The sequence below is a fragment of the Pogonomyrmex barbatus genome, unplaced genomic scaffold, assembly GCF_055798465.1.
Source record: "Pogonomyrmex barbatus isolate J1 unplaced genomic scaffold, ASM5579846v1 scaffold10, whole genome shotgun sequence".
In the NCBI taxonomy this organism is placed as follows: Eukaryota; Metazoa; Arthropoda; class Insecta; order Hymenoptera; family Formicidae; genus Pogonomyrmex; species Pogonomyrmex barbatus.
The window spans coordinates 5,162,628-5,182,049 of record NW_028297099.1 but is presented as its reverse complement, the minus strand read 5'-3'; the positions used below and the strand labels follow the sequence as shown (position 1 = coordinate 5,182,049).

The window sequence follows — 19,422 nt, the reverse complement described above, 5'->3', positions numbered from 1 at the left end:
TTCTTTTTCAAGTGCGGAAGTCGAGATCGTTAAATGGTATATGTCTTCAGTTATTATCCGGTAATTTTTCATTGCAGAGTATACTTCGAGCGTAAATCGGCCGATAAATGTCCTTGCTCGTTACGAACGTATTTTATCGCGGGACAGTAATACAAGGTGCATATAGACTTAAACACGCTGTAAATTTATAGATAATTTTTCATAGATCCATTAAATCATGTCTAACGACCATGTGCTACGTTAAATGAATCGTGTGTCCGTTACTTACATTAAAGGAAAGGAAATTGTTTCTTCTCATTTTTTTTAAATACTAAAAGATAAATGAAATTTTTACGTTAATGTGTAAAATATTTAATAGGTTATTTTTCTAATTTTCTAAGAATTCTCGTAAAACTTCTAATAATAATTACAATCTACATTTAGAAATTGATTTTGAAATCTTTTAACCACTTTTTGAATCTTTTAACTTGATTGATATTGACCTATATTTAATAATGAGAGTTATCATGAAGTTGATTGCACTTAATACAAGTAATATATGAATATATCTCACAATGGTTTGATAATAGTATTGTAGTATTCTCCCTATTTTAGCAGAACATCCGTTTCCAGACAATACAAGGTACTCAAGATGAGAGTTCTCCATTGGTTCTCGCATAATGAGAATGGCCTTGTTTCGTCTCTCCACTCTGAAGGGCTTTGATAAGAACGTCTCTGGGTGTCCAACTGGACGAAGGTTCATACAATGAAAGTAGGAAAGAAAGAGATAGAAACAACATATGCCTTTGTGTTTTCTTCAGTTAACAGAATTAATTAAAAGAAAATATTGCACAAACATTGCACAAACATTTAAGCCATCTTATCGGCTTAATATAAAAACGCGTCAAATTTTAATCTTTTGTTAAAAGAAATATCAATCTTGCAAGATATTTATTTATTGATATAATGATTAAAGACACAAAAGTATTAATTGATGATTATATTAAATACTTATATATAAATTCACTTATACTTAATCTAATTTTTGAAATCACAAAAACATTTCACGATAATGCTTTATTCTAAAAAAATAATTCGTTACGGACTTTTCATGTTGTTAATTATTTATTTCAATTTATTATTTTTTCTCTATTCTTTATTAATTAAAGCAAGTTTGTCATGTTGAGATATTGTTGACAAAGAGACTAATGTATCTCTAAGAACAAATAATTTGAAAGGGAAGAAAATATTTCCTGTTTAAGGAATTGTATTGAAGTCACTTTCAAGAAGATCGATGAATTTTACTGAAGTTTTTGTTACTGCTGAAGGAAACTTTATGGTATACCACTATCGCTATTTTATATCAAATGTTGTTCACCACCATCTCCCGAGTTTGACCATTAGTCGTATTGTTTTCATCCTCAAAGTTACTTTAACTCTTATAATAAAATAGGCTTTTCTCACCGAACAAAGTTAGCATTTATTTGAACGATTTGCTTTGATTATTCCGAATATCGAAAGTTTCTTCTTTGATACGATATTTTTCGGTTAAACATATATTATAACAATGATATGCGTAATTGCATAATGCATAAAAACATGTTTTATTCTGTATGCTATTTTTTTATTTATGAAATTATATTATATTATAGTTGCTTTTTTCATTACAATTTGCTTCACAGAGAAAAATAATAACATAAAATAATAATAATTTTTAACAAGCTAAATGACATCTAAACATAAGATGTAAAATGTCATAACAATGTCTTGTCGACATTTTCATAAAACCTCTTTAAAGTGACAATGTCTTTTAATCGATTTCAAGATATGTTTTCTGGAACATTATATAATACCTCAAACGTAATATAAATAAATATCTCAAACGTAATATAAATAAAAATATAAGAAAAGAATTAGTATCTTTTTTTGTTATTTTCTATTCTTTTATAAAAAGTAAAATCAATATGTTTCTCTCTTAATTCAATATTGTATGATTTGTTGAAAGTTTTATACAGAATTTTAAAGCGTGCTTGCCTTCATCGATCAGTCATTCATTAGTTAGAAAAGTTAGAAACTTCACGAAAAATTAAGAATTTTCTAACAAATAATTCCTCAACTGTTGCCGCATTGAATAGTTCTCTATTTCGGTTAAACTTTTAATGACCTTTATTTTTATCATTTACTTATTTTTCAGCACCTTTTTCGTTCATTTTAATGTGATATTTTATAAATTTAGATATCTTGATCTAATAAATTATTATAAAATGCGATATGTCAGATAAAATACTATAAAAATTAAAAAAATAAGTTTGTTTAATACAAAAAATTTAAAATAGTTTTAAAAAAAATAGTGCATCTTATCTTCAAACTAGTAGTTTTAAGTATTTAGAAAACATGACTGAAGGAACTTTACTCCATTTAAAATTTTTTTCTCAATTTATTTTCTAAGTTCTAGGAGTTTAAAACTATTTTTTTTATATTATTGAGCAACTATTTAAACAAATTGATCTATCGACAATATACCGATATATATCCTGCCATAATTTATTTCATATTGACTTATTTTAAATCTTTTTCCATAATACAATCTATAATTTAAATTTCCGTTTCGAGATAATATTACATATTGCATTAGCTTGCGAATAAAAATATAGAAATACAACATTACAAATTATTAAACATCCACCTTGCAAAACTCATCATAGCTAATATCTAACTAAATATGGCCACAATTATGACTCTCTGCCGGATGCGGTAATAAATTCAATAATAATCCGATGCGTTGACAAAGCCGCTATCGTTGCATAAATACGGTAAGCACGGTAAAATACGAAACATTTAACATCCAATATATTGCGGTTTGTCACATTATTCGACGGATTCGCGATAGTCTGTCGTTGATGATGAATGACAATGGGATTTTTCTACGAGAAGGAAGAATTCACGATTTATTCTATAGATCGCGCGATCCATTATATTCCGACTTGAGGCTTAGCATTGTCCACTGTATTTTTAGCGGCATTCGAGCGCACGCGAAACTTATACGGAATACGAAGAGACGTCACAGCGAGCTTATTTTCTCATGGGACGAAGTTATCTGTAGACGAGAACCAGTCTGTTCCTCTTGTGAGCCTAGTTATATCTTGCCCGGAGATGTATTTCAATTCGGTCGAAGATACTGTCTCTGCTATTTCATATGGATCTCCCTTCTTCTCCTTCACCTCCTCTCCTCCTTCTTTCTCCTTTTCCTTCTTTTCTTCCGGCCTTCTCCTGGGAGATGTGGATCCCGCGAAGGATTGTGCGTGGGTTGTGCAGGGGTTGGAGGGGTGGTATACGCGAGGCACGGAGGCGTTTAGTTCGGTGCGGCACTTTATCCCTTAAATACCCAGAGGTATTCTTCCCACGGAATTGTAGGTCTCCTTCTTTCCCTCGGCTCGCTGAATGGCCCTGGATATCCTGGGAGGATAGAGAAGTTACCTCCGCGCTCTATCTCTCTTCTCTCTTTCTCTCTTTCCTTTCTACCCGTCTTTCTCGCTCTCGTGCCTTTTTTTCTCCGTTTCTGCTCGCGAAGCAATTTATACGCGCCTCCGCTTCGCAAACAGCCACCCATTACTCGACGACGATAAAGCTCCCCGAGCTTTGCGAACGCGTCCGATCTTGCATGCGCAGCCGCGAGTTTCGTATGTATTTCATGAATGTATTGCATTGCCCACGAGTTAAGAATCATAAGGAACAACTAAGAACTCATCGGTTATACGTCGGTTATATGTAATATATATATATATATATATATATAAATTCTCGCGTTTTCCCGATCTGTATTTTGCGCCAATCATAATCTCGATATTCCGAGTGTAACACATCGCATGGATCAAACGTTTAATTATACAGACGCTACTTGCGTGAACTGGTTTCCTCGATAAGAAAAAAAGCTGTATTAACGTGCAATTGAAAAATCTACTTCGCTGTACACATCTCGCTGAATCTCCACTCTCTTTCGCCGTCTCCCCCACATTTCTGCTCTTATCATGTATACTTTCCTTCTTCGTACGACATTAAGGGCACGCAAGCGAAATAGTGTAATGATACACCACGAAATCTAAGATATATCTCGAATGACGAAGTTATGGTAACGATTGGACCTTTTCTTGAGTTTTCTCGATCGCACATTCTCAGTAGTGCATTTGAAAATATAATATGTCTCAAAATATAATACGTACAATTTTTAAATATAATTTTATATAAGTTTTTATTATTATTCTTCTTGATATATATATTATAAATTTATATAGATATGAAATTCCATAGTTCATTGTGAAAAGCGTATTCTGTTGACCCACGTAAATATATATAGCTACTATTTTGTTAGCTGATTATAATTTTATAGCTCAACTCGATAAACCTGGCACCATAAACTTAAAAAAGCCCAATGTACATCGTATATGCATGCACTCATAAATCCTTATACCGTATCGTATATCCTTACGGTTTATGATTCGAAGCTTGATTGTTAAGAGATAGCTTTAAATCAAAAGTACTCGTTTCGTTCGAGACATCGTAAATAGAAGAAGATTACAAATATTCCTATATCTTTAGTAATTAAAGAGATGGAAAATTTGATTTAGGTTAACTACATCTTTATACGTAAACGAGATCTCGGATTTATTTTTTGCTTTTTAACTAATTTAATAGGATAAATATTTTCTTACGTTAGTTCTCTCATTAAAGAAGGAAAGGTTTGATTAAATTTTAATTAAAAGAGAATAAAATGTGAGACATTTATTAGATGTAGAACTGAATATATTCGCCAACTAAATTTAACATATACTTGAGTGATATATTTATAAGTGTTTAAATATTTATACAAAAAAATTGTAATTTTAAATGTTTTACACTTAATAATTTCATAACTCCTTTAACAATGTAATCCACAATGGAATATCCCTCGTAAAAAATCGTACTTAAGAATGTATTATTTACCGTTCGAGTATTTGCGTATCGACCATTTGTCGTTTTAAGGATATTCGCGCGACACCAACCGCACTGAATTCGATAATAAATCCCACGTTCCCTTCCTTTATAGCGCGCGCATCAACCACTTCAGATATAAACGCCGAGATTCTATTACGACGCTATGGCGGCGGCGCGGGGCCCTTAATTCCGCTCGCAGTTTCGCCGTACGTTATCATCGTGCCCGCCCGCCTATCCGCCGGTGCACAAAACGCGAGATCGTTCAGACGTCGTGTTTAATGCTCGGGGCAGGAGAAACCTGGAACGCGATTAATCTCAAGGCACGAGAACTCACCCGGTGCTGTGTTCCTTGCACTGCAGCGTACGAGGTTGTAACGATCGCAGCAGAGACGAGCGCATCCGATGCCGCGCCTCGCGCAGCGCGAAATTGTGGCAGCTCATCTCTCTACGTATTTCTCTCTCTCTCTCTCTCTCTCTCTTTCTCTCTCTCTCTCTTCTTGGTTATGTGTGGCTGTGTCCCACCCTTCGCGTTACTTGTATGTGAAAAAGCGAATCACCCCGTAAAGCTTCCGGCGAGCTGATTGTGTACCGGCGATAAAAAGAGCGACAATTAAAGGCGACTATAAAAGCGGCTGCGATCCGATGATCGCCCATCTATACGATGTATACGCGATATACCGTCTATAAATTTCAATGAAATTTTTACAGGTTGGACGGACGAAGGTTGGCCAAGAGAGGGAATGATTCCACAAATGCACGTCGTTTGCATTCAGCGACAATGACAAATTTAATAGCCGCGTTTCGCGGCCCGCCTGACAATTACGCTGACACCATGCATGTATGAATAACGCTATACAGTCCGGCCAGTCTGGTCATCGGACGCGATAAAAAATGATTAGCGCGCGAAGATTATATCGCGATGCGACACGGCTTTGTCATTTTCACGGGCGCGTTACGGGGTGCGCGAGCTCGCATATAAAGAGACCGTATAAATATAAAATATATGATTGCGATTATTTGTGTGTAGTCATGGACACGCGAATGCAGTTGCGAGCCACGCAGCAGTTGTGCATGCTGACACAGTTGCATGCCAATTCTTGATTAGAAAACTGCAGCTAATCTGCCTTCACCATTTTATTGCAAACTTACGCGCGCAAAATCAATCGTTGACGACCAATCGAAATTGATTTTCTATCGATCGACGCCACTTGTTTTATGCAATTGCAACAATATCGAGTTTTCCATTTACGACTACTGATTTTACACGAGTGGTTTGTACCGTTAAAACTTGAACGCAATATGACGCAGACGACCTTCGTGACGGATTAGAAGCAAATCGGATTACAACAAATCAGTGGGAGCTTATTTCCCCGAAACATCATCAATTGCCACGCTCTCCTATCGGCCGATTATTATGTCGAATTTAATCGAAGAGCCCTCGAATTTTACTGATCACAGAATTCCAGTTATTATATCCCTTGTTGATCCCGTGAAATGTATGAAATCTAATTTATCGCTTCTAAAAGGGATTAAAAATTGTATGGATAAAACCGTGCGTAATAAATTGTCTAGTAACGCGTTAGACTTTTTGCGTCTTGTTGCAAGAAGAGCTTTTTCCTTTCGTTTGAACATGGTTTAATCTGTTCCTTAACGACCTCGGCTATGGGGACACGCTCGATCGGCAGGTTAATTTGGCCGCAATGAAACCAGACCCGGCCATTTCCCAACGGATCCCAATACAAGGGATTTGGAACGAGCCGTAAGTCGGATTTTCGCTTAGCGATATCAGCTACGTCGCACACCATTGATTGGTGGCACAATTCCAAATTACCCTTTAAAACTATCCTATTGCTATCTAGAATCGTCCGTAGTGTCAATCAACAGTATCTTTTTGTTGCTTTTTTGTTTTCTATACACGTTATTTACTGAATACACAAGGAATATTTTCAAATGAACTTTTTTTTACAGTAACACGTGAAGTTGTAACAGTTGTAGCGTATGTCTTTTTTCTCACAAGTTTAATATAAAATCTATACGTTTTGTTACAATGCTAAGTAAAAATACAAATTAAGTTTTATATATAAAATAATTTAACATATTATATATATAAAATGGGAATATAGTTACTTCGATCGATAATGTAATTTTGAGGCCCAATCTGGATAGGGATGTGCGGCTTAATGATTACAAGATATTAGCTAGGTAACTGATGCATGGCCTTTCTCAGAAAGTCCTTCATCATGTTCGACGTAGGTACACCATATTTTCCAATATACAATCTGGAAAAGGAATGGGGATGGTCCGTTGATATATGGTACCATTCAAGCAGTATAAGCGGTCGTAATTCATACCATTATCAGATCCGCGTGGCTGTGTAAGCGGATCACCTATGTAAGACTGGAGAAAGTGCAGGGTTTGAGAAACAAAAGAAGACCAATAGAAGATAATTGATTGTCCATGACAGTCTCTTGCCATTCTTCGATCTTTCAGATCGCGATATCGCATGACACACATACACACACATATACACGCGCGCGCGCGCGCGCGCGCATACATGCATACATAGTCATATTTCTATTTCGAATATTAGAATCGAAAAGAAGATAAGGAAGAAAATAACGGCGGATAAAAGCTCACGTTTATAAGAATTGCAAGAAGACATAAATGTATCCCTTGAACATAAAAGCACGTCTTAGGGCGGGCAATATCTCGTGGATATCGATCGGTGTCTTCTAACGTGTCCAAATTTTTTCGTGCGCACAACAGAGATCGAAGTCCCGACGTGTCCGTGATTTATTTCGTTGGACACTTTGCCGGGAGGAACGTGACTGGAAGTACGGGTTAGCCAGTCCCTTAAATCACTGAAGCAGCACTGGAGAGTCGAAATCGGTATCTTGGCTGCTATATTCCGCGCACGATTGAGCCCGAATGGCATCCTACGATGCTCTATCATCATGCCTTTGTCTTGTGGCTGCAAACGATAGTCCCCAGCAAAGTTAGAGCTCAACATGGTCGTCGAAAAGGAAATGAGATTCGAAATACGTGCGTGATTATTAAAGAATCGTCTTTGAATATTTTATAGAAGATTAAAAGAGTTTTTTATTTTCTCTGAGAAGCGCGAAAAAGAATATCAAAATATATTATATAAAATGTTATTATAATTAATGAAAATCTCCTTTTAGCCCTTTCTATACGCTGACATATTTCTAGGTAGATTTAATAATGATAGAACTTCGTGACATACGGGCGGTGTACTTCTCTTTCGTGAAAGCGAAAGAGGATATTAACAAGACGAAAAGATGGAACAGTCTTCAGCGACATAGTAAGGAGGGGAAAGAGGGTAAACTAAGCCAGCGTGATTTAACGACATCGTTCAAGATTTTAATACCTCGTTACGAAGAGTCCGATCTTTCGACTTTTTACGATGCGACGTCTTTAGGGAAGTATGAAGTCCTTTGAAGAGGCCCAACGCTGAGCATTTCCTCGAAAAGCTCGCTCGGCGATTCATCTTTACAGTGACGGACTAAACTTCATTAGTTAATTACGTGCCGGAACTTCGCCAAGATTTTCTTTTCAGGATGCTGATCTTCGCCGTGCGACTCGTGCAACACGAGTTTCTGCGCGCGAGGCGATGTCTTCACGGGCGCGTTATTCTGGGAAAATGAGTGTCCGATTTCAGAGGTCTCTCCGTGATTAAAGCCTTTCATTTAACTGGCGCGAGAGCCGTTCGTTTCGTTCCGAAACACAAACGCAAAAGTGATAATGACGGAACGGTGGGAATAAGTATTGATCGCGCTCTGCGGCTGGCCAGTAGTTACGGGCCGGTGTGGTCAAACAGTCGTAATAGAACCGGTCGTGGTTAGCCAGTAGTAAGAGCGTACCTGCGGTCAGACAGTTAGTATCAGGTCCCGCTGTGGTCTGATACGAGCAACCGTTCTACTTCGTCATACTACTGCCGTTTTGAAACTTTTGATGGTTATATCGTCAGTGTAATTTTAGTTCGAAAATGCAAAAATGCATATTATATATGCAATCCAATTATAAAATATTTTTTTTAGAAAGAATAACTGTTATATAAAACAAATGTGTAATATTTTTCATGTGTATAGCGATATTTTATAGCTTTTCATGCTTTCAACACATATCAAATAATTTAACATCAAAATTTATAATTTATGTTATCTATTATATTTGATACAATGTAAGAATATCGAATGTATTAATACATTAATAATAATTATTATACAATAATAAGGGGCAACGGCCGTAACGATAATAATATAGTTAATTTAAAATAATTCAGATGATAATATGGGACAGAAACTGCAAAAGTCAAGTTTGTTTCTCAAGGAAGCGTCGTGTAGGAACAAAGCCGATTAAATTTAAATTGGTTAAATGAGTAATTACGACCTGGAAACACAAATGATTTTTTTACTTTGGAAGAAAGCTGTGTCATTTCTAAATGTATTAAATTAAGTTTTCTCAGTTCAGCGACAGCGACGTTTTTTTTTAGTTACATGAAAATGTTTATATTTTATTATCTTTGAATTAAGAAGTGTATTAATAAAGATTTTATATAAGTTTTATTATTTTATTATTAACAGTATTAATAGTAGTATGTACATAAGTGTATATAATTACTGGTCTATATAATATAAATATACATACATATCTCTCATTATATGAAATAAGATATTCCAAAAGCAGATATTCAAGTTAATAATTTCCGCGTTGTTTGCGCATAGATAAAGAGAGTCTGTAATTATTTTTTTTCAGTCTGTAATTATTTTTTGCTCTCTTTTGTGCGTCTGAGCGAGCTTCAATGATGACATGAATAAAAGATATGAGAGGAGAAATTCACGTAGAGTAGAAAGTTGTGCCGACGAAGACAAATTGCGTTACAGAATTCTTCAGGGGAAAAATATAAATGATTATACGCAAAGAGCGAAGAAGAATGAGGCTGGAAATAGAGACGTTTGTAATGTACGGCGATTAATCTCCGTGTTTTTTCAGATCGAAGACAGACATCAGCTGTTAAAATATTTATGTATTGTTTGTTAAATAATATCGATATACGTACAGAAATCGAAAAAGATTGCCACATTGACATAATTATTTTCATCGACTTAATTTTGCATCACCGATAGCAAAATATGTTAATGTCTGGTTATTATCCAAGTGTGATAACGTAATATCGACGCTGCAATACGACGTACTTCATTCCATAACAGGAATGCAGGCGCACGCCGCTGTGCTTGGAGAAACCAGTTAGAACAAACAAGAAGCTCCTAAGCATACAGCCCTCATACTCTGTACTTCCAGTAGTTGCGTATACCAGAAACTTGCAAACCGTGGATGCGGCAGAGAAACAATAAACTTTGTTAGTAAGTAGATATAAATGCGAAAGTGCGGTCCGCGTGTTGATTTTTAAGCGAAACTTGAGAGCGTCGATAAAATTCTTGTTTAATCAGTCATCTCGCAAAGCAAATTTGCACCGTTCGTTTTAATTTATTGGATAATAAAAAGAATGAATATACAGAATAATAACTGGTTGGATAATAACTTGTAAATATAAGTAGCTTCGCGGTGAAATCTGCGCTCTATCCTGCGATCGACGTATGCGCGCTTTTTGCTTGATCTAGAGCCAAGGAGGAGACAGGATACGCCTCCGACAACCTATGATCCTTGACACCTGGAAACGAGCCAAGCGCAGGTTCTCCGAGGGCGTCGAACTTATGCTGCCGGCAGGCTTCCAAAATTATAGCTCGACTGCGTCAGCAACTACCGTGTTTGTTTTCATCTCGATGTCGGCACGGCAATTCACATATACTCTTCTATGTTCTTTACGTCGGTCTTATTTCTTCAGTCTCGCCTGTTGTTTCGTGGTGGCGAATAATTTCTAAGCGATTAACGAAACGACTCGATGGAACAAGAATGAGAGATAATTTGATATGCGATTTTTATACGCGCGTATCAAAGGTTGATATTATGTTTGTTAACGGGCGAATATATAACATCAGTTACTTTAATCTGCTCAAAGAAAATGGCATCCCTCGGTTAGTTGCGGCGAAAAGGGAACGGTCGGAATGGTTTTCTAAAATCCGATTACTTCGGCCGACTTAAGCGGATTTTCGTGGAAACTACGTCACGCCCGCGTTTGAAATCCGCGTTGTGCTCATAAACAAAAAGGTGACAGGATTTATCTTCCGGCGTTTCTTTGTATCCGGTAACAATGAAATTTGTCTCCTTTCTTACAAGTAAGAATGATTTTGTGTAGATGTCGCAGAGTGGTCCTTTGATGCAGAAATTGCGCTCTATGCAACAAAGGCATTCTAATTTTTGCTTTACTTTATTGATTATACTTGTACCATACACACGAATTGACAATATAATAATACAGTCAGTTTATATTTATTCAATATTGCAGAAATGTCATTTAAATTAAATATGCAATGTCGTGTTTCCAAAACGTCAATTATCATTTATATCGAATATTTGAACATCTTCTAAATAAATTTAATAAATTTCTTTAATTAATTTCCGTTACTTAAAAATATACATCCGGTATTATTTTCTTTTCTTAGCTTAATTTAACGAGCTAATAGAATAGCTTGCTACCACTTGTGATCTGTTACTCATCAGTTTAACTAAAATACCGCATAATTTTTCTATATTGACTCGAGATATTTTTGGACGTGCTCCATATCAGCGACTTGTTAATATACCTAATATAGGTTCCGCTTGAATTGATTTTAGGTTGAACTACTTGATGGCGGGTTTGAGTCCCATGTGGTATCACGCCACGAACGTCGCCTTACACGCCGCCGCGTGCATCTTGGTCACCAGAGTGAGTCTCGTGGTAGCTGCACTTCGACCAGGATTCGCAGCCCTCGCCGGGCTGCTGTTCGCCGCACATCCGGTACACACGGAAGCGGTAAGTGACAAGTGACGAGATATCCCGCGAAAGATACGCGAATATTTTTATCAAATAATTTCAGTTTTTAGAACGAAAGATCGCTATCACCGCGAACGCTTTAATAGCTCGTCACTCGTTTATTATTCTTCGTAATTATTTTGCGGTTTTGTTTGTTTACCGCTAATTAATATTCAATAGCATATTCGCGAACATGTACTTACGCATTATACGGTTCACTGCACAATGGCAAATTTACCCTAAACCAAACAAAATAACAAGATTAGTAGAGTCCACTCGCTACGTAACCGCTTTGCGTGCGCGAATAGAGTCTGACTGATCCGCTTTTCCTAAGTGCATAAACGTAATTAGCCTAATCTTATTATGGCTATGATCGTGACGAACAGAATTTGAAGTGTTCGTCCGGAGAAAGGGGAGAGAGAGAGAACGTGAGAGAGAGAAAATGACTGTGCTTCAAGATAGACTTGTTTTTGCTGTAATCAACGTTAGCGCTTATCGGCCATAAGAGAAACAATTAGTTAGGACGTACGCGCACTACTTTAGGCGAATCGTAAGTTTTCTTTTGAACTGTATAAACTGGAGAAATAGTATTAAAGCTGCGAGCTGCTTCCATCAAGTATTTCTGCACGACATCAGCGAGAATGATAAACTTCGTCGTTAATAATATTACCCTACTTAACCCGCTTTACTTAAGCATATAACTATAACGCTTTGTCCGCCGTTATTGCACAAATTATGTTATTATGTATTCATGGAAATGGAAATTTATAGAGCGTTAGATTAGGAAGTTGAGAAACGGCATGAACAATGCGTCAGTGATTATAATACGTTCGGCGAATGTCGAAGTTTACGTAAGTTGAGTGGCTTTTTACATTCCAGAAGGTAATCAAGGAAATATGTAAATGTTGCGTATCGATAATTTTATATATTACCTGAAAATAATTACTTCAGAGAGTTTACGTACGATGGACTTTTATTTTTTTTCATTTTTAATCGACATTAATATTCTGGTGGAGCTCACCTTTATTCGCGGCTCGACGAATAAATCATAAAGCGATACATCATGATCAATGCGCCGTAATTTTTTACAATTATGAATAAGCAATCACGAGAAGAATGTATGGGAATCAGATTGTATAGATACGCAGATAAAGGCGAATTCCGCGTCATTAGCACGGGATCGTGCCTTTTGAGCGGAATTACTGGCGGCACACGACACTGGTTCGCAAGTCCGGTCTGCCCATTACAAGCTCGCCCTGCTTGCCGGTCACGCACTGCATCCTGTTACATCACGTGCGTGCGGTATTGCATGTATGTTACTCGTTGCGTGCACGGCCAACCCTCGTTGCCAGTGTCACTATGTATTGTGATATCATGTTCATGTCGTATACGGACGGCCAAGTCAGATAATAACGTGTGCTCGGATCAAACGCTCTGCCATCCGCCGATTATTTTTGCGCGCGGTGAAAAGTATGCAAGTATCCCGCAATCTTTTCGTGCATGTAATAAAATTCGGACAATTAATTTTTCCTACATTACTGTTGCATGTTAACATTTTTGTTTCGTTTTTAGTCGCTGCACCACCAGATAGTATCTGTAATATCTGATTTCGCGAATATTGAAATAAAAAATAATCAATGCTCTGTTTTTAGATTTGAGAATAATAGAGAGATATATATACGATAAATATAGTGAATATTCAGATATCTCGATACGCAAATTCGTTCATGCAAACTATTTTTTTATTCATATTAAATATTAAAATATGTCCACATCAATCAGTCATCATTGTGCCCTTATCGTTATAATCGGCACAAAACTTCTTGTACGGTATCGTTAAAAATTTCTACTGTATTTAAATTTATACTCTCCTGTCACGAAACGTTCATTAACTCGATATTAATAAATTATACCATACCGTGTGTGATATCACGAATATGCACAAGTATCGGAAAGCTCGTGTCTCAATTGAAAAGCCCGATACTAAATGATACGCCGCGGTATTAACCTCCGGTTTATTTGCGACTCCCGTTTTGCTCGTCACAATGTACGATCTGTTGTCATCGTAGCTCTGACGGCAATCGTTGATTCCCTGCCAATCAAATCAGTTAGTATTCTATTTGCCGAAATGATCTGTCGATGAAAGCATGACGCCAGATCCTGGATTAAGTTCTTTATTAAACCTCTGAAAGGAATCTCGCATTAATTAAGTATAACGCCATAGAAGCGTTTGGCTTTTGGTCCGATGTAAACTGGCCTGAACAAAGGACGCGTTTGTGAGGATGGAAGAAGAGGGAAGAAGAGGTTATCGGAGAGAAAGAGAGAGAGAGAGAGAGAGAGATCAAAAGGAGAGACAAGAGAGATCGCCGATCATCCTGGACTTTGTTGTTCAGTCGCCGAACGTGGAAATCTCTACGATCGATCAATTGCTATGCTCGTGTTGCTGTTCATTACATAAGCTGCATTCTACTCGTTCGTACGATCTACATGTTCGTACGATTAATTAATTAGCAGGAGACCGTCAAGTATTTGCATCGGTGAAATAACAAATTGATCTTTTTTATAATTATATACGACGAAGTTATCATTATATTCGACTGATTATTTAAAAGGTTATAATAATCTATCTTATGAATCAAAAAAAGAAATTTTAAGCTTTTGATTTTGAAGTAAAAAATGGATTTTTCCGTCTATTGAAAGTTTGTAGCAATACAGATTTTATGGATTAAAAACTGAACTAATTAAACATTATTTCCGATTCACAATATACATTGCATAATTTATGTTGATATGTATATGTTGATTTAAATATTATATATTATTACTCACAAAATACATAACAAGATTGTGATTAGATATCGAATTGATCTTCAAGAATTTAAAGAATGTTTACATGCAACCATTTGAATAATACGTTAAAGATAATAAATAATCATGTTTTCGAATTGCAACGTTGTTACGTATTTTGAGCAAAAGATTGCTCGTCCATTATTACAATTTTTTCTTATTTGTTGATATAAAACACTAAATATCTATCTGTAGCTTAATTGGGTGAGCGTTAGAAACAATGAAATATAAATTGAATTACATAATATTCTTAATGTTTAAAAATCTTACTTTATTTTAATATAATTCTAAAGTGATGAAAAACACTGTTAAAAATTTTACTCCAATAAAAAGTATTTCTGTCATCTTTTATCATTTATTACTTCAGCTCAATATGAAGTTTCTTTAAAAGATAACTAATAGAACGGAGAAAATCTCGGAAAAACATCATCTTTTCTTCAGAAGTTCATAATTGCTTTAAGACTGCTTAATCTCATCTTCCATTTCGGTATTGTATTCGAGTTATTCGATAAGATCTTACGATCTATGTATCTTACAATTCTTTCCCGTGTTCGCAATCAATCTCATATCGCTTCTGGCTATGAGTCACTCGATATCATGATTTGCACATGAAATTGGATGCATCGATTTTTCGCGATACATCCATCGATATCGGTACTTGCGATATCCGATAGGACAAGTGCCGTGGGCGAACGACAAAAGTAGTCTAGATTAGAATTGGAACATTTAGATCGTGCGATATCGCTCGGAGGTGCCTCGCAAAGCTATACCGTCCATTTTGTAAAATCGCCGTCTATCTATTCAAGTCGGAAAATGTATTCAGTCGGCTAAGTGATTCGGTTGAATATTACTTTATTATCTTACTCACACACCTTTTGTTCTTCGCGTACATAAACCTGCAAAGAAGAAGAATAATTCCTCGAAATTACAGCTATTTTATCGGATTAAAGCACACTCACTTTTTCGTACAATGGTACATGAAAGTCGCTCGATTTCACCTCGCTATTAAGCGAGCGTAACGAAACGATTTCCATAAGAGAAAGTGTGCATTAAACGGCAGAAAAACGGCATTCAAAAGAAACCACCAAGATAAAGCTTTGCTTTTACAAATAATGTCTTATATACCATTATTTACAGCACAATAATGTTCCTTCCTTCATTCGCTGTATTCTTTTTTTTTCTTTAGTATATTTTTGCGTACGTTACGTTATACGTATATAATGGCACAAATTACAAACAAAACTATTATATAACAATATATTGCTTTTCACTTTATCACGAAATTTAACTTTATCACCTGACTTTAATCAGACACGATAAAGAAAAAGCAAAAAGAACATCTAACATCGCTAACTCTTTGCACATCATGTGATAATAAGATTAATTAGTTGATGTAAATGTCGAGTTTATACCTTCGAGCATTTATGTTGTTTATTTCATGGAAAAATATAGCTAGAGGCAATTTACAGTGATAACAAAACTCAACCATTTACAGTACGGTATTCGTTTTTCGAAGGATGTTTGAAATGGAGTTTTATATTTAGAAATATGAACAGAATATTTCTTGATATTTTACTGGATAAATAGTGTAAATACATAAATCTCACCATGAGAAATGGATAAATGGCTAATATTTTTGCAACAAAGCGTATGTTTATGAAGGGCTTGTTTTAGACTCAAAACCTAGGTTTTTGCTTGACATAGAAGCTTCTGAAAACTGTTTAGTAACATTGTCTTTACTCAAAGCGTCCCTCGAATTGAAAAAGAAAAACGTGGTTCTTCCGGTGTGCGCATGTACCATCGAAAGCAAACGGGTGGGCTAAAACAAAATACGTGTTCCGTTTCACGATGCGCGGAAAAGAAGCCGCTGCCTCGAAACATTCGCGGAAGAGAAGGAGAGCAGGCAGAAATAAAGAGGAAAGACAGATCGAGCGAAATACGTCCCAAATGCTTTCTCTTTCTATTCAAAAGATCTAAAGAGCATCAACGTGCATACCGGAATGTTTTCTAGGTATTGTTGGGAAAAGGAAAGGGGGCGGAAAGCGATGCATTTCCGTTAAATCATTCGTAAAATCGTAGGTGCCTCCACGACACGATGCAATTTTCCCGATGCGAAAACGGAGGTATTTCTCCGCGTGCAACAATCCTTGTATTCCAAAAAATCAACAGAATTATCCACAAAGATATCGTTTGTCCATAAAAAGAAAAAGGTAAAAAAATTTGACATTACGGATGCGCATGAAAAATTGTAACAAATCTTATTCTTATCCTTTCTGCATATGTGTGTGTATATGCGCATGTATAATCTAAATATTATATCACAGTTAAACTATTCGTAAAAGCGGCGAAGTTAGCATCCTATTTTTAGAATTTCTACTGCTTTTAAAAGATCAATGCTGAACAAAAGATACCTTCTAAAATCCATTTTCTTCCTTCAATACATAGCGAAAATCACAAAACTTTTTCACCTTATATTGAAAACGTGTTGTTGAAAATTTCACAATTTTTTAAAACATTTAAACTTGGTCTTGAAGCTCAAAATGGACAGACCATTCAAAGCTGTACATATACACTATTGCTATAGTTTCTAAAATTTAAGAAGATTTTGATTCTCCGTCTTTCTTAATGAAGAGTAACAACTGAAAATTGTACAAGTCCCGGAAATTGTGTCCATCATTCACTGCAACATGAATATTGTATAATATAATGGATTCAAAGCGATATATATTCTGGGATAACTGTACCAAATATATATGATAGTCCGATTACTAAATTAAGGGAAGCTCAACCGATTGATAGATTAACAAAGTAATTCGCAAATCCCTATAAATTACTGATAACCATAAAATTAGCATAGTTCTTATAAATTATACATTACATCAACAATCGGCTGTCAAAATTGATTGATATATAATCTATATACACACACGCGCGCGCGCGCGCACACACACACACACACACACACACACACACACACACACACACATATATATATATATATATATATATATCATGTATCATTTGAACATACTTATTGATTTATGCATATAGTATCAGAAAATATACAAATATATGGTATATATAATAATATCGTGATAATAAACGAAAGAAAATAATAACATATGACCGAATTTTGATACGACAGCATTTTACATACGTGTATCAATGACTAAATAAATTCGAAAAGGATGAAACTAGAAAAATATTATTAGGAACAGAAAGGAGATACGATGGTAACAATGTTATTTCCGAAATATGTAATAAGAATGCAGAAAGAAACTGTAAAAATGAAACTAAGAAAATATGAAACAGCAATTTTGTCTTTCTGTGATTTAAAGTAAAAGTCAGTCGCCATATCGAAAGAATTGCAACTTGTTGAAAGTGTACGTGCAAACGGCATTGCGTGATGGTCGACGATGTCAGAGCATGACCGTAAAAATTACAACGTCGTTGAGCAGGCTCCAAGATCTTGTTGCTTGGTGATAGCCTTGCTTAGATAGCCTATTATTTTAGTTTATAAATCTTTGCATTTAATGTTATATTATCTTTTACTTTCCATTATAAAAAAATGTATATTTAAGAGTAAATAATTCATGAAATTACACTCGAAAAAAGACGCAAAATTTGTTATATTTGATTGCAACTTATTTATATGAATTTTATTTTATTTTTTTTTTTATGAATGAGATATTTGATGATTAACAAAAAATTACAAATTATACAATGTATGATATAACAAAGAATTCGATAAAAGCCATTACGTGATAGACAATTAAACAAGTTGTACGTTGCAGGAAAAAAGCATATTATTACTTATTACATACATTTTCATCATGTCACAAAAGCCATGAAATCCCAATGAGAGTAATGATAAAGGGAGAAATCGCAATATTCAAGAGCAAAATTTCAAGAGCAGAATAATTATTCCGCTGCACGCTCGAGTCTGTTAATTAAGTACGTTCACCTTCGTCCTTTCGCGGAAATCAAAAAGGTTCCGGGAGACATATTCATTATCTCGTGGACCATCGATTTCGACGCTCTTACCCAAGGGAATCCGCGGGCGTCGGTCGGCCAAGTCGGCGACGACCTGGAGTTAACAGCGCGAGTTTAAAAGTGATTTATCTCTGATTTATGGAGGGAAGAGAGCACGAGGTACGCGGAAGCCGAAAGTTTCTCGGCTTCTCGGCGACGAGGCGGAAAGAATTATCGGCCGGGCACAATGGACAGGCGGTGATATGATCGTTTACACGTCGAATCCCGCGGCCGTCCGTTCCGCACGAAGACAAAAAGAACGTCGACCGCCTTCTTCGCCTTTAGGCAAGGAAAAAGTATTGCGGCTTCTGCGAGCTCGGCGAATTTTCAGAGTAAAGCCGCTAAAAACGGAAGCGCCATCGTTGAGACGATGCAGTTGAATTTTTACGGCGGGAGAAATTCGTAATGAAAAATTTAATTCGCCGAGGAAACGGGAGTTATTCTCAACAGAATATTTTCTACAGTAAGCGTTTTACCTACTCCCCGCTACATCGCTGTTCGTTCTCCGCCGGCATTTGATATTTTTCGCTCGAAGACATTCCTCCCGACACGCCTCAGAAATAGTTCGTTCCTATATATAGTTCATGTGTGTTGTACTTTGTATTCCGCAGCTTAATGAAGAAAACTTGATGTAAATGGGCCAACGTCAATGCAAGTCC

At 36.0% G+C, this 19,422-nt stretch overlaps 1 protein-coding gene across 4 annotated transcripts in view; it reads left to right on the top strand.

Annotated features, from left to right (window-relative positions):
- LOC105432591 (protein O-mannosyl-transferase TMTC1-like) overlaps nucleotides 1-19,422 on the top strand; it is a 119,116-nt gene that overhangs the window by 38,631 nt on the left and 61,063 nt on the right. For 3 of the 4 annotated variants that reach the window (XR_016141434.1, XM_089085457.1, XM_011647466.2), the window contains exon 2: nucleotides 11,707-11,884. Coding sequence is in view for 3 of the 4 variants with exons in the window: in XM_089085457.1 (XP_088941583.1) it covers nucleotides 11,707-11,884 (178 nt within the window). In the remaining variant the exon portion in view is untranslated. Of the gene's footprint in view, nucleotides 1-11,684; nucleotides 11,885-19,422 lie in introns of all 4 variants that reach the window. The other variant, XM_089085458.1, reaches the window with a different exon arrangement.